Source organism: Marmota flaviventris, chromosome 7 (assembly GCF_047511675.1).
Source record: "Marmota flaviventris isolate mMarFla1 chromosome 7, mMarFla1.hap1, whole genome shotgun sequence".
Lineage (NCBI taxonomy): Eukaryota > Metazoa > Chordata > Mammalia > Rodentia > Sciuridae > Marmota > Marmota flaviventris.
Genome location: NC_092504.1, coordinates 94,389,293 through 94,404,526, shown reverse-complemented (window position 1 = coordinate 94,404,526; position 15,234 = coordinate 94,389,293). Strand labels below are relative to the sequence as shown.

The 15,234-nt window shown below is 34.2% G+C and overlaps 1 protein-coding gene and 1 non-coding gene across 8 annotated transcripts in view; both read right to left on the bottom strand.

Moving 5' to 3' along the window:
* Window positions 1-6,343: 6,343 nt before the first annotated feature.
* Window positions 6,344-6,416, bottom strand: Trnaa-agc (transfer RNA alanine (anticodon AGC)). Its single transcript has one exon. It is a non-coding gene; the product is annotated as a tRNA-Ala (tRNA).
* A 4,919-nt stretch (window positions 6,417-11,335) lies between these two features.
* Ube2d3 (ubiquitin conjugating enzyme E2 D3) overlaps window positions 11,336-15,234 on the bottom strand; it is a 30,744-nt gene continuing 26,845 nt past the window's right edge. For 6 of the 7 annotated variants that reach the window (XM_071614501.1, XM_071614497.1, XM_071614496.1 and 3 more), the window contains 2 exons: window positions 14,913-15,006; window positions 11,336-12,817 (listed from right to left, as the gene is read on the bottom strand). In XM_071614501.1, coding sequence (XP_071470602.1) covers window positions 12,772-12,817; window positions 14,913-15,006 — 140 coding nt within the window. In that variant the 3' untranslated portion in view covers window positions 11,336-12,771. The remainder of the gene's footprint in view (window positions 12,818-14,912; window positions 15,007-15,234) is intronic. The other variant, XM_071614500.1, reaches the window with a different exon arrangement.

The window sequence follows — 15,234 nt, the reverse complement described above, 5'->3', positions numbered from 1 at the left end:
GAAGAATGAAGTTATGTCATTTGTGGGATAATGAATGAAACTTGAAAATATTATGTTAATAAAACTAGCAAAAACAGAGTCAAGTTTCATAGATTTTCTTTCTTATGTGGAAGCTAAAGAGGAAAATGGAAAAGAAAGCTGGTGGATGTGGAAGGGGAATCTCATGATAATACAAGGGAGATCCAAGAAAAAGGAACCAAAGAGAGAGAGGAAGGAAGAGAAAGGGAAATGCTAGGGAATGATACTGGCCAAATTATATTGTTATATAGTGTGCATGTATGAATATGGAACAATTAATTAATCCAATATGTAAAATTATAATGTACGAATAAAAATATGGGAAGTAGGAGCAATAAATAAATAAATGAAGGTATTATGTCCATCTACAACTAAAAAGTATTTTAAAAAAAAAAGATTCTACACCATCATCAAAAGGAGTTTATCTTAGAAATGCAAGGATGACTCAACATACACAAATCAATAACCAAGACACATCATATCAACAGAACGAAGGACAAAAAGTATTTAGAATTCAATATCCCTTTGTGACAAAAACTCTGAACAAATTAGATATAGAAGGACTATATACCAATACAATTAAGGATGCCCACTCTCACCACTCTCAACATAGTACTGGAAGTTCTAGTCAGAACAATTAGGCAAGAGAAAGAAAGATCATCCAAATGGGAAAGAAAGAGGTTAAACTATCTTGTTTGAGAAAACATGAAAAAGCCTAAAAATGCCACCAAATACCTGTTAGAACTGATAAATTCACTAAAATTTCAGGATATGTTATAGAAATCAATAACATAACTGCGCTAGGGCTAGATCCTATACCACACATCTGCAATCCCAGCTACTCTGGAGGCTGAAACAGGAGGATTACTTGAGCCTAGGAGTTAAAGGCCAGCCTGGAAAACACAGCAAGACTCCTTCTCAAAACAAACAAAACCATCAAAAATCACAACAATTAAAAAGGTCTAGGAATAAATTTAACCAAGAAGGTAAAAGAAGTCTATAATGAACCCTATAAAACACTGATGAGAGAGCCTCCCACCTCCAAAATGGAAAGAAATCCCATGTTTATGGATCAGATGAATTAATAGTGTTAAAATATCCATACTACCCAGGTCAACCTACAGATTTAATACAATCCTAATCAAGATACCATTTCCCCAAACCCCCTAAACTCCTAAACTTCATATAGAACCACAATAGACTCTAAATAGCCAAAGCAATACTAAGCAAAAAGAACAAAGCTGGAAGCATCACAATCTCTTACTTCAGAACATATTACAAAGCTATAGTAACTGAAACAGCATGATACTGGCATAAAAACAGATGTATAGACCAATGGAAGAGAATAGAGAAACCAGAAATAAATCCAATTTATAGTCAACAAAGTCACCAAAAACACACATTGGAGAAAAGGCAGTCTCTTCAATAAATAGTGTTGGGAAAATTGAATATTCACATGCAGATGAATTAAGCCTGATCCTTAACTCTCACTAGTTACAGAAATCAACTTAAAATAGACCCAAGACCTAAATGAAAAACCCAAACTATGAAAGTATGGGAAGAAAAGATAGGAAAAATGCTTCAGGATCTTTAGTCAAAAATATTTTTGGCATGCCCCAAAGCACAGGCATCAAAAATAAAAATTGACAAATGGGATTACATCAAACTAAAAAGCTTCTGCATAGCAAAGGAAACAAGAGTTAAGAGATGGGAGTTGGGGTGTATGCTTGCCTAGCATGTAAAAGGTCCTGGGTTGGGCCTCTATCACTACCAAAGCAAATAAGTAAGTAAGCAAATAAATAAATAAATAAACATATAGACAAACAAACAACTTATAGGATGTCAGAAAGTATATGCAAATTATTCATCTGACAAGAGATTAATGTCCAAAATATATGGCATAAAAACAACTCAACAATAAAAAAAAAAACAAAACAAAACATTACTTCAATTTAAACGTGGGTAAATGATCTAAATAGACATTTCTCAAAGATGTATAAATAAAAAATAATATATGAAAAAATATATTCAAAATCACTAAGCATCAGGGAAATGCAAATCAACACTGCAATGAAATATCAACTTACCGCAGAATGGCTATCAAAAAAGACAAAAACAAAACAGAACAGTGTTGGCAAGGATGCAGAGAAGGGACACTCCTACACATCATTGGTGGGAATGTAAATTAGTACCACTGGTATGAAAAACAGTTTGGAAGTTTTTGCTTGTTTGTTTTCTCTGAAAAAAAAAAAAAAAAGTTGGAGGTAAATGGTCAATTTTGCTTTGTGTTTGCAGTGCGAGGGATCAAACCCAGAACCTTGTTCATGCTAGACAATCACTCTATCATTGAGCTATACCCTCAGTCCAAACTGCTGGTTTTTATTTACTTAATAGTAAACTCACTCTTCTTTCTTCTCTTTTTAAAAGCAGTAAGTTATGTATAATATTCAGATATTTAGCGCACAGTTCAGTGATTTTTGGCAATTTATATCCTGTGTAATCGCCACTCCTATGGAGGAGATACAGAGCATTTCATCCCAGTAAACTCCCTTGGACTTCTTTCTCATTGATTTCCTCCCCTTCCAGGTAGGGACTGTACTATCACCTAAGTTCAGTTTTGCGTTTTCTTCAATGTTACACAAATAGCACCCTATACTATGTATTTTTCTTTCTTTGATCAGCATAATATTTTTCAAATTAATCTGTGCCATTTCATCCTTTTTTCTGAAATATATTTTATTTTATATGGAATTATAGGATGATAGTTATTTTCTTGCAGTCTTCAAACGTAATATTCCACTTTCTTTTGTTTCCATTGTTGCTGTAGAGAAATCTCCCAGTTTTGCTCGAGTCATCTCCCTAGTTTCTTTGCAGATAATCTACTTGATTTTCTTTTATACTTACTTTAAAAATGAATGTTCTGGGCTGGGGATGTAGCTCAGTGGTAGAGCACTTGCCTTACATGTGTGAGGCACTGGGATCAATCCTCAGCACCACATAAAAATAAATAAATAAAGATATTGTGTCCATCTACAACTAAAAGAACACACACACACACACACACACACACACACACACACACATATATATATATATATATATATATATATATATATATATATTTTTTTTTTTTTTTTTTAAAGAATGTTTTTACTTTAATTTTCTGCAACTGCACTATGAGATTTTTTTTTCTTGTTAGGGCTTCAATGGGTTTACTTAATTTGCAGCTTAGGATCTTTAATCAATTTTAGAAAAAAATTAGCCATTTCTTTTTCAAAAATTGCTTCTGCTCCATTCCCTCCTTCTTCTTTATGATTGTCTATATCCAATCAGGAGAGAAATTACACAGTAGGTCAAGCAAGAGAAGTTTAATGTAAATAATTACTAACTATGATTAAAGAGTGACTATGTTATATAAGAAAACTATATGTATACATATATGAAAAATTGTGCTCTATATATGTAATAAGAATTATAATGAATTCCGCTGTTATATATAAATAAAAAAGAAAACTCTATATGGTACTAAAAAGCTGGTAGAGGATATATAAGAATAAACAAACTTGAAAGGAGTTCAGATCTTTTTGGAGAAGATGTAGTTCAGCCTACTGCGAGTCAAAAAATATTATTGGCTTAGCTAAGCTAAATCTAGTCTGGACTTGTTGGGGCAGCAATGGGTCACCCTCTAGATTAGAAGTAGAGAAGCAGGTGGATCAGCAACTGACACTGTAGGCCCACAGTTCCCTTTCAGAGCTTTCAGGCTGCACAGGAGTTTCCAAAGGGACATTGTTTGGACCTCTGGCCTCAGGTGAGCTGTGCACAAGCTGTGCAAAGACTTATAGAAGAAATGACTATTGGTGCAAGAATCCCAATGCCACAGCCAGCTCTCTGCAGACAGTGAGAGAGTTTGGTTTTCTTATCAAGAAGGCTGCAAGGTCTTGCATGTGAACACAGATTATGTTTGGGGCCTGTGGATATTTTACTTATTGTCTCCACACTCATGCCAGCCAACCCACAGCCCCCCACGAAAGTACAGACATATAAACTTTCTCCTGTGATATCCTTCCACCTACATTTGCTGGGAAAGTTTAACATCATGTCCACTTCAATCTTTATTTTATCTTATCTTTATTTTTTATAGTACTAGGGATTGAAACCAGGGGTGCTCTACCCCCAGCCCTTTTTATTTTTTTATTTTGAGACAATTCTCACTAAGTTGTCCAGGCTAACCTCGAACTTGTGATCCTCTTGCCTCAGAGTCCCCAGCAGTTGGGATTAACAGGGCCATGATAACTGGCACCTGCCTATTTCAACAGAAATTCTTAAAGGAATTAAGTTATATAGAAGAAATAGTGAAAAATTTACTGAGACTTAAGGCAGTAAATTGAACTCAAGTTCCAACTAGACATGTGTTAAACCAAGTCATGTCTCCCTTCATGTTTCTTGAACCTCTGCTAGTTTTTCATCTCAGTGTACTACATTTGGAATAATTTCTTTCTTCCACTTCTCTAAACCTTTGTTTATTGTTATAGCTTTGTTATAGCTTTGTCTATTGGGCTATTGGCTCTATCTTCTAAGTTTCAATTAGTCTTTTTAAAAATTTCTTGGAAGTATTGTTTTTGGTTATTTTTCAGTCTGATTAGTTATTTTTTAGTCTCTTGTTCTTTATTCATATTTTAAACTTGTCCTTCTATCTACCATAATCCTTAAGAGATAGGATTCTGGAAACTGAGTATCTGTTAGAGTCTGTAAACAAGTCTGGATGGTGCCTGGCATTTTGCCAGAGGGAGTGGTTTGTGAAGTAACGCCAGCGAGCCATTAAGTGTGGAGATTCCTTATTGGTTGACTGCTGTATCTAGTTTATGTTAATTAGATAAGCTGTGTGGAATGTATAAATACCCCTCCTGTCCTACAATAAATGGCTCCCACTCCTGCTGTATCAATGTACACAAGTTGCTCGTCACCCGCGCCCCCCCCCCGCCCCCCCCCGGTTATTTTGCCCAGCCAGCCGGACTGCGGCAAGTATCTAGATTTAAATCTCAACCTCTGACATTTAGCTACTTTCCCCTCAGTTATTTATCACATAAATAATAAGTGTATACATTTGTTATAAAATTAAGCATTAACATATCTAAAGAATTTAGAACAGAAGTTGGCATGTAAAAAGTATTACATAAATATTGGCAATTACTGTCTTTTGTGCCTAATGTATTTTTTATTGAGGTAAAATTCACATGCCTTTTAAAATTTAACCATTTTGAATGTACAGTTCAGTGTCTTTTAGTGGGCTTACAATGTTACATAACCATAACCTCTAGAGTTCCAAGACATTTTTGTCATTCACAAAGGAGACCCTCTACCCACTAAGCAATCACTCCATTCTCCCTTCTTCTTAGCTCCTGGCACTACTCTGAGTATTAATATAAATGAAATCATATAGTATAGTACCCTTCTGTTTGGTTTTTTTCACTTAGCATGTTTTCACATCCACATTGTATATAAAGTACATTTCTTTTTATGGATGAATATGTCATAGTATGGAAACATTAGAATTTATTCAGTTTCCACATTTTGGTTATTGTAAATAGTTCTCCTGTGAACATTCATTTACAAGTATCTGTTTGAATGTCTGTTTTCAATTCTTTTGGGTACATACTTAAGAATGGAATTGTTGAATCATATTGTAGCTCTGATTTAACTTTTTGAGGAATTGCCAAATTTCCTTTTACAGAAGCTGCTCTATCTTTAAGGGTTTCAGTTTCTCCAAATTCTTAACATTTATTTTCCATTAAAAAAATTGTAACCACCCTAATAAATATGAAGTGATCACTTCTGTGGGTTTCTTTTCATGTGCTTGATATCATGTGCATTGATATCTTCTATGGAAAAAAGCACAATCAAATCTTTTCTTTTTTAATAGGGTTGTCTTCATACTGAATTTTATAAATTCTTGTATATATTCTGAATATTAGGCCCTTAACAGACATGATCTGCAATATTTTTCATTCTATAGACTATCTTTTTACTATAATAATGTCCTTGGACACACCAGTTTACAATCTATTTTTTCTTTGGTTGTTTGTGCTTTTGGTATATCTGAGTATTTAAGGAAACTAACAACTGATTTTCTTCTTAGAATTTTGTGACTTTAGCTCTTAAAATTAGGACTTGAATCCATTAAAAAAAATATATATATATATACACACATATATATATGTGTGTGTGTGTGTGTGTGTGTATATATATATATATATATATATATATATATATATATATATATATATATATATATATTTTAGTTGTAGTTGGACACAATTTTGTTTTTATGGGATGCTGAGGATCGAACTCAGGACCTCTCACGTGCTAGGCGAGCGCTCTACCACTGAGCCACAACCCCAGCCCCTTAAATATATTTTTTATAACTTTTAATTCTTTTCTTATGTGGTGCTGAGGATTGAACCCAGTGCCCCACCCTTGCTAGGCAAGTGCTCTACCACTGAGCTTCAGCTAGGGCGCCTCCATACATTTTGAGTTAATTTTTGTGTGACTTGAGGCAGAGATCCAAATTTATTCTTTTTCATATACTTATCTAGTTGTCCTGGAACCATTTGTTGAAAAAAGTATTTTTTTCCCCCACTGAGTGGTCTTGTCACCCTTGTTAAACATCAATTGACCATAAATGTATGGATTATTTCTCAGTTCTGTCATGGGCTTACAATTGTATCCCTATGCTAATGCCACAGTTTATTATTGTAATTGTTTTGAATTTGGAAAGTATGAGTCCTTCACCTTTGTTCTTTTTAAAAATTGCTTGACTCTGCAATCCTCTACAAAATTTTAAACCTTTTTTATTTCTGCAGAAATATCTTTGGGACTTTGACAGACTGCATCAAAGCTGTAGATTGTATTGAGAATCATCTCATCAATCTTCTAATCCATGAGCACAGAATGCCTTTCCGTTTTATTTAGGACTTCTCTAATATCTCAGAAATATTTTATAGTTTTCAAGGTACAAGTTTCACACTTCAATAAATTTATCCCTAAACATTTTATTCTTTTTGATATTAGTGTAAATGGAATTTCATTTTTATTGTTTATTGTTATAATACTAAAACTGATTTTTCTGTTATTTGGGATCATGTTTGTTGTATTACTAACTCCATGAGTTTTGTGTGACTTTTTGGAATTTTTCATGTATGAGATATCATCCGAGAATAGAATTTCTTCCTCTCAAATTTGGATGACTTTTTAAATGTAATTATTTTTTATACCTTTATTTTTATGTGTTGCTGAGGATCAAACCCAGAACCTTGAACATGCTAGGCAAATGCTCTACTGCTGAACTACAACCCCAGCCCAACTATTTTTGCAAATAGGCTGGCTCCCACTCATAGTACTATGTTCCTTTATACTTTTTCTTTAAGCTGTAAGCTATTATTTTCTGAAGAAATTTTGCTTTGGTTACTCTACTTGATGTAAGTCCTTTACTTGAGCTTTCTGGGGCCACTTACAAAAGATTTTGGGTTGCAAATCTTCAAACTATTTCAAATTTGTAGAGCAGAATACTCTGCTAGAGAACCCAAAGACTCGAGATAAACAAACTTCTATTTGACACCTATCTTTGGGTGCATCAACTTTTGCTTTTTGTTGTTGGGACCATGAAAATTAATGCTCATGTTTACTACGTACTTCAAAAGCATTCTCAGGATGAAAGCTAGCTTCCTGGTATGTTGTTTCTCTTTTGGTCTTAATACTACTTTTTTTGATATCTTTTCCCCAGCAAGTTGTTCAGGTTCATCATCCCTACGGACAAACTGAAACGTCTATTCCCTCAATGTGATTATTTTAGTTGTGAAGTTTCAGCTAAACTTCTATACTACACTGCACTTTGTTTTTATGCATTCGGCTTCTTCTTTAAAGAACGAAATACTTTGAGCAAAGTACCGTTTAGCTCATAGTCATTTCTGTATAAAAAATATTTTGACAGCCTATAAAGTGCCAAGGAATCATCTAGTCATTAAAGTATCTTTCTAGAGCTTACATTCTGGGGTGCGGTTGCAGGGGAACAATTACATATAAGATGGATAATACGGAATTTCCCGTTATGTACTGGACAGTGGTGGTGCTGTTGGTGTATTACATAATTATCAAGAAAAAGCACTTTTATGAAGTGACATTTGAGATCTACAGGAAAGGCAGAAGCCATATCTGGGGAAAGACCATCTGAGGGAAAGGGAAGAACAAGGACAAAGTCCCGTGTCCAGGTCTCAATAGAGGTCAGGCTGAGAGTTGGGGTCATGGTGGGGCAAACGAATGATTAAATATGGGACAGTTGTGGGAAAGTTTCATTTACAGCCTTGTACATTTCCTTTTAATATTTGGCTTTTATTCTGCATGATGGGAATTTTAGGTTTGGAGGAAAGCCATTACACATACCAGACATGCTCATGTTGGGTGTTAGGTGTAGAATTGCTGCAAAGTAGGAAGCAGAAAGACTACTCAGAAGGCTACTAAAATAACCCAATTAAGAGATGGTGGCGCTTTACACCATGGTTATAGCAGTATGGTGAACCAGTAGATTCCAAATAAAAATTTTAGGGTAAAACCAAGAAGACCACTATTAATTTTGACTAGGAGATTAAAAGCCACGATGCCTAGGTTTGGGGCCAGTTCAACTGTTTACATTCACTCAGGTTCTATAATAGGAGGTATGTGCACATCTCTGTGTAGAAATCTGCCACTTCTAGATGACTTTGAGATAGCCACATGCCTAAGGAACTGTTGAGTTCAGAAGTTTTGGAAAATCAGCAAACAGACTGTCAAATTTGTGAAAGTGAATTTTTCCCCCATAAAACCATTCTTTGTATTAATTTAAAAAATAGAGCGTTATTAAAATCTCATTAAGAAACAGCATACAGGTTGGGAAGATATAATTTATGACAATGAGACCTTAGTGAAAACATTCCAAGTAAAATAATTATGAAACACTATGCATCTGAATTAATAAAATTCTTAAAAATATAAGGCTTGGAAAGTTTAAGAAAGTATAATGCAAATAGTGATCACTGTGTTCTAACAGCAAACTTCACATGCATAGCCTTCAGGGAACTTTTTGATCTTAACATTTATGTTGTGGTGGTGGACTGTTGTCTTAAAACCCCGTTTCTAAATACCCTTACCTTCTCTCCCCACCTCCATTACATTGGGAAAGCACAAGAAAAGCTTTAACAATGCCTAGTTTAGGGTACACTTAATGTTAAATTCAAACACTGCAAACACTGTTCACATTGGTGGGATGAAGGGGGAAGTTGCCCAGTTTTAAAGCCACAGAATGAAATCTGGGTTCAATCTACCTTGCAGATAGATCTTTGGAACTGGTTCTTTTTAATACTTAACAACTGGTTGAATTATGTGTAGCAAAAATAAATTCCCAATCTTTACCATGCATGGAAGCATCTGGAGAGCTTTTTAATACAAGCTACTGGGTTCTACCTCACAGTGTAAGTACAACTGGGACAAGACCCAATAATTTCACAAATGATGCTGCTATTGGTTCTGAGTCACTTTAAAAACCATCACATTAGTTCTTCATAGACCAGTCTATTACTACTGTTTAAATATGTTCAAAATCGAGCTCACATACAGTATTAAAGTTTAAGTGTGGACTTCATGTTCACTGGAATTACCAAGTAAGACCAACTTGTCTTTAAACACAGATTTTAATGATAACAATTCCTTTAAGCTCAATTAACTTCAGCTATTACAAGTCTTATGCAGATGTCACTATTAAGACAACATTAGTGACTTGCACTGGGTTCCTCATAGAAGACAAATTTCACTTAAAAGTGTAATCAACAATCATTTAACAGTTTTGTTATGTTAACACAAAACATGGCTAGTTTGAGTTACACCCCCCCATCACTAACACACCATGATCAGTATACTTCAAACTATTAAAAAAAAAAAAAAAGTGAGTGTTTCACTACCCCTGAGACCACTATGTTAACTGTGGTTCATACTTTTAAATGTGAGTACACCCACACAAGGAAAACAAACTAATCATTTATTAAAAAAAAAAAAAAAAATCTGATTATCACATTGCAAATCTTCCCAGGGAAAAGAGTGAATCACTTAACATGTAAATTTACCATTAACAGGTCAACTGGACTCTTAAGAGAAATTTTAAGAATTTAAGAAATTAAAGTTTATGCATTAAAAGATACAGTAAATACACAGAAATGGTCCAAATCAGTATTTAATCTGCTAATATTCATTTCAGTCCTACACATGGCACTAGTAATGTTGAATTACTGGTTTGGATGGGGGAAAAAAAGAACAAATTCTTTCATTCTTTTAAAAGTTCCATCGTAGATGATCCCAAGTCTAGTGTCCATACATTCAAAAATGTTGGTTTTCCAGGTACTTTAAATTACTGTTCTCTTAAACCTGGAGAAGCCTTTATGGCTTATTCCCTTAGAAGCGACATACGAAATATTGTATAAAGCATTAAGTCAAAGATAAAGAGAACTGGACATATCCACTAGTTATCATTACAATCAATGGTTTAAGTCATCTCTGTACATACTTAAGGTTGTTCTAGGCTAAAAAAGATCAATGTGAAAGCCCATTTAAGATCCACTGCTTACAAAAGTTTTATTAGTGTTTTGGCTTTCAATAAATATGCCTACTAAAGCTGTTATTTTTGAGAGCACAGGAGTTTCAGAAATAATTGTTTTTTAAGAACAGAGCCAAAAAGCAGTATTTCTTACCTTGTGGAGCAGTTACTAGTTTCTTATTCATAATTTGAATCCAAAAGTTTTAACAGCATGACATCTACCCTGAAGAACCCACAATTTTTAAAGCAAAAGTTAAAATAAAAAAAATTCACTCATTGGAAAAAATTGTATAGCTGGATTGACACTTCCCAATGAAATGCTTATTACAGAATTAACAAAGCCAGAATATCTTCAGAAGGCATGCATTTCACTTCCAGTTTAGATAAGAACCTTAAGTCAATAAATCACGTCCAAACTACATATTAAACCGTTTATAAAAAATTAAGCATTAACATTTATTTCTAGCTTTCCACCTGTGTGTGCAGACAAGGAATAAGACTTGCACACAAGCGTAAGCAGTGCAAAAAATGTGGAAGTGGAGATGTCACGTGCTAGAAATACAGGACTTTAATAAAGCAATGGTTAAAATGAAATAACTAAGAAGCATAACTACAGGATCAGAATTAGGAAGGGTGAAGAATGGTAATGCCCTTGTTACCAAAGAAGTTTAGTGGCACAGATAGCACTTGTCAAACAAAAAATCCAATAGCATTGACTTTTATTCGTTCATGTTAAGTCACCTGAAATGATATTTGTTGCATTTAAATGCTCATTAATGTAAATGGCTGAACAAATCCATTTCAATGGATACTCAATATCCCACAGTTAAGTCACTTCAACACAGCCTCATGACAACTCCCACACCAAAACAGTACTTTATTTTGTAAATTTTGACCCATTGTTACTCCCATGTTTAGTTTTGTTTTTTTTTTAAGCTGTCAAGTGTACACGGTGAAGAGAAATTTGTTAAGATTGGTGATGCACCTGGAAAATAAATTTCTTAAACTCCATATACACGTTCCAAAACTGCTGGGTCCCAAGTCCATTTATGAACTCCAGGGCTGCCAGTATCATGTGCAGCATATTAAAACTACACTATTTGAATAGCTTAATTCTGCATAAATCAGGTCAAGCAATGTGTCAACCTGTAACAGACTGTGCACTTTAACTGAACATGGCAAAATATTCACTCTTTTGAACTTTACATCATCATTTGATGTCAAACAATGAAGCAAACCCCAACAGTATATACAAAAACAGCTTTGCATTTACAAAAGATTGTTTCCCATACTGATTAATCCAGGCAGCTAACTCATTGGTTTATGCAACTTTATTGAAGAAAAATAAATCAATTACTAGCAGAGCTATTAGTTGATCACTCATCCATTGACAACTTGCATCATTTATTCAGTGCTATATTAAACAGTGTATTGGAAGATAGATTAACTAATAGCTCCAAGCCTCCTAACAATTTAAATGAAAATTACAAAATGTTTTGAGACCCTATTTTGGAATACAAAGGGTGTTTGACTTCCAATTTCCATTCTCTGTAGAACAAGAACAGGTCATTCCTTTATTGACATGCATAAAATACATCACATTTTCTGTTCTGCTGATGCTATAAATTCAATACCAATTCTCCAGCCACATCAGTTATGAGCATAAAGTATAACATGTAACCTCAAATCTCTAACAGTGGAAGGTTTAAACAAAATGGATGCTGCTAGAATAATGCTGCTTCCTTTGATGTGACAACTGAGCATCCATCTCCCTCCCCCTCAGATGATTTCTTCAGCATGTTAGAGCAGTGAGGAATGGTTTAGTCTCATAACCAAGTTAGAGTGAAGACATTGGCCACATAATACACATGCTCCATTTTTTAAAAAAATTCTGAATCTTGGGCAACTGTTCTCTTGTAACTACTTTACAGTTTCTAAAAGCAGTTATTGTCCAAAGCTGGAAGAACTTAAGTCTTCTCAGATGAGCATGTGAATGAATGGAGGGAGGTAAACAAAAAATAAAATTAAAAAAGATGAGGTCTGATAGGGGAGCAGCCGGATAAGAAAAATCAAAAAAGGAACAGTAATTTAAAGTTTATTCCAGCTATAATGCAGGTTATTCTGACTTTAAGGTAGCATCACATGGCATACTTCTGAGTCCATTCCCGAGATATTCTGTTGTACCTATAAATAAAGAAAAAGTTACTTTAATAAGTTAAAGGAAAAGATTACTGTTTTCTAAAAGGAAAAGACTTCTATTTTACCTACAGACTCATTATAAAGCCATCTGTAATGGCTATGATTAGAATAAAACCAACAAGGGAAAAATAGCACCGGCACCCAAAACAATAAGGGAAATGAGAACTGAATGCTTTCAAAGCAGTATTGTTTTAATAAATGCAGGAGGGCTAACAAAAACCAAAGACTTTTTCTCCATCACTGAGCTAATGGTCTATCAGAAATTCTAAAAATTGGTTATCCGTTACAACAATTTTTTAAAAAAATATTTATTTTTTAGTTATAGGTGGACACAATATCTTTGTTTTACTTTATGTGGTGCTGAGGATCAAACCCAGTGCTTCACGCACGCTAGGCTAGCACTCTACCTCTGAGTCAAAACCCCAGCCCATTACAACAAATTTTAACGCAGAAATTGTTTTAGTTCACAGATGTTTGTCACACAGAATACATATTCTCTGTACATCAACAAAAATTTCCAAAGCTAGAACCAAACATGTACTATCACTAAAAAATTGTCATCTGAAACCTAGACCTGAGAAGTTACTTGGGCATGGGTATAACCAGAAGAGAGATATCTTTGAAACGTAGGCAGAACAGACAGATAGTGGGCAGGCTGACAAAGAAATTTAAGAGTAGATGGGTATAAGTGGTCGTGCTAATTAGAACCCACATGTGTTACTTTTAAAAATTCTGGCGATTGGTGCTACTAAGCCCAAGTGAGACCTGCTAAACTGGACATCTTTGTTTAAAAAAAAAAAAATAAAAAATCCACAGATAATTCACCTGTGAACTAGGGCTACTGCTGAGGAAGACTGTTAATATTGACACACACTATTAATCTCTCCACAGATAACAATCATGCCAGAGGCTACTTACCAACAAAATATAGTGATAACCTTAAAAAATGAATATACATCAAAAGGCACAGAACTTTTAGACTTACATATTTAATTTTTAAAAGATTACCAGCTTCATTTAAACTAAGAACTAAATTCAACTATTTTTCTAAACTTAAACAGATAAAAGTTTTTTCTACCCAATTCCATTATGCTACTAAAGAGATATTCTCTTCAAAAGCTAGCACTTTAAATCAAAGGCTTTAGTTTAGCATACAGGGAGCCACAAAATACAGCTGACATTAATGCATGCTTGTCAGTAATGAACATTTAGATTAGATGCTTAGGCTTTCAAGTGTTTTTCCCTTATAATCCTACCTCCTGGCAAAATTTGAATAAAATCACCACATTCCATATACTACTGGTACATTTTCAAGCTAAAAATTTAACACCATGGTAGTTTGATACTCTTAAACTTCTACTTCTTAACTAATGCTATGTAACTGCTTTGCCATGCAAGAATATTTTCAAACAGTACTGACTATGAGGTATACTTTCACGCTAAAGAGAGCTCAAGCAGTTAAATGTACAGTTTTCAGAAAACTGCCACATCTGTTACCGTTTGTTAGTTAATACAGTGCCTTAAAGCATGCAGCACTCAAGTGCTGGCAGTTCCATGAATAAGCGCACCATAGAGTGCAGATCCTCTTACCCTACAACATAGCGTATTTCTCTGTCCACTCTCTTGCTAACCTATTGTACCTAATTGAACAAGTACACTTAGCATTAATTATAACATACAACAGTTACAATGGTTAAGTTGAACACAAACATAATTCAAATATCTGAGAAATATAGAAACAATTTTTACAACAGTACTAATATAATTTTATTAAAACAAAAAACCACACCTGGGTGAAGAAAATGTGATTTCTTCCCTCAAACTTGACAGTAAAATGACAAAAGTGCTTAACGTATTAGAAAAAGAAAACCTGAAGGGGTTATTCATTGTCACATATACTGAAATCTGGTTTTTTAAAAAATAACGCATTTTTAATAACTAGATTGGGGCACATTTTAACCATTATCTTACCAGAAAACAAGCATCAAGTCTTCCTGCAAGCGCCACAACTTACAACAGAATATAAGCCTGTCTCATTAAGAACCTTTTAATAGCTTTCCTAATACTATTGCATACTTACTTATCTCTGTCTGTTTTATAGATCCGTGCAATCTCTGGCACTAAAGGGTCATCTGGGTTTGGATCACATAGCAGTGAACAAATGGATAAAAGAACTGTAAAGAAAATAAATGTATGTTACATAATAGCATCAGGAGTTTGAATAATTGTCAACAGAACTTTAGAATCTGCACTACAAACTTCATTTCCTCAAAGGTTTTTGTCTCCTTGTCTCTCTGTAAGGTAGAGACCACACTCCCAAGAGTATTGGTAAAATAATGCCAAGCTCTCATGGACAAAGTGAGTCTTCACAGTTCTAGTTATTACTTGACCTTTTAACATAC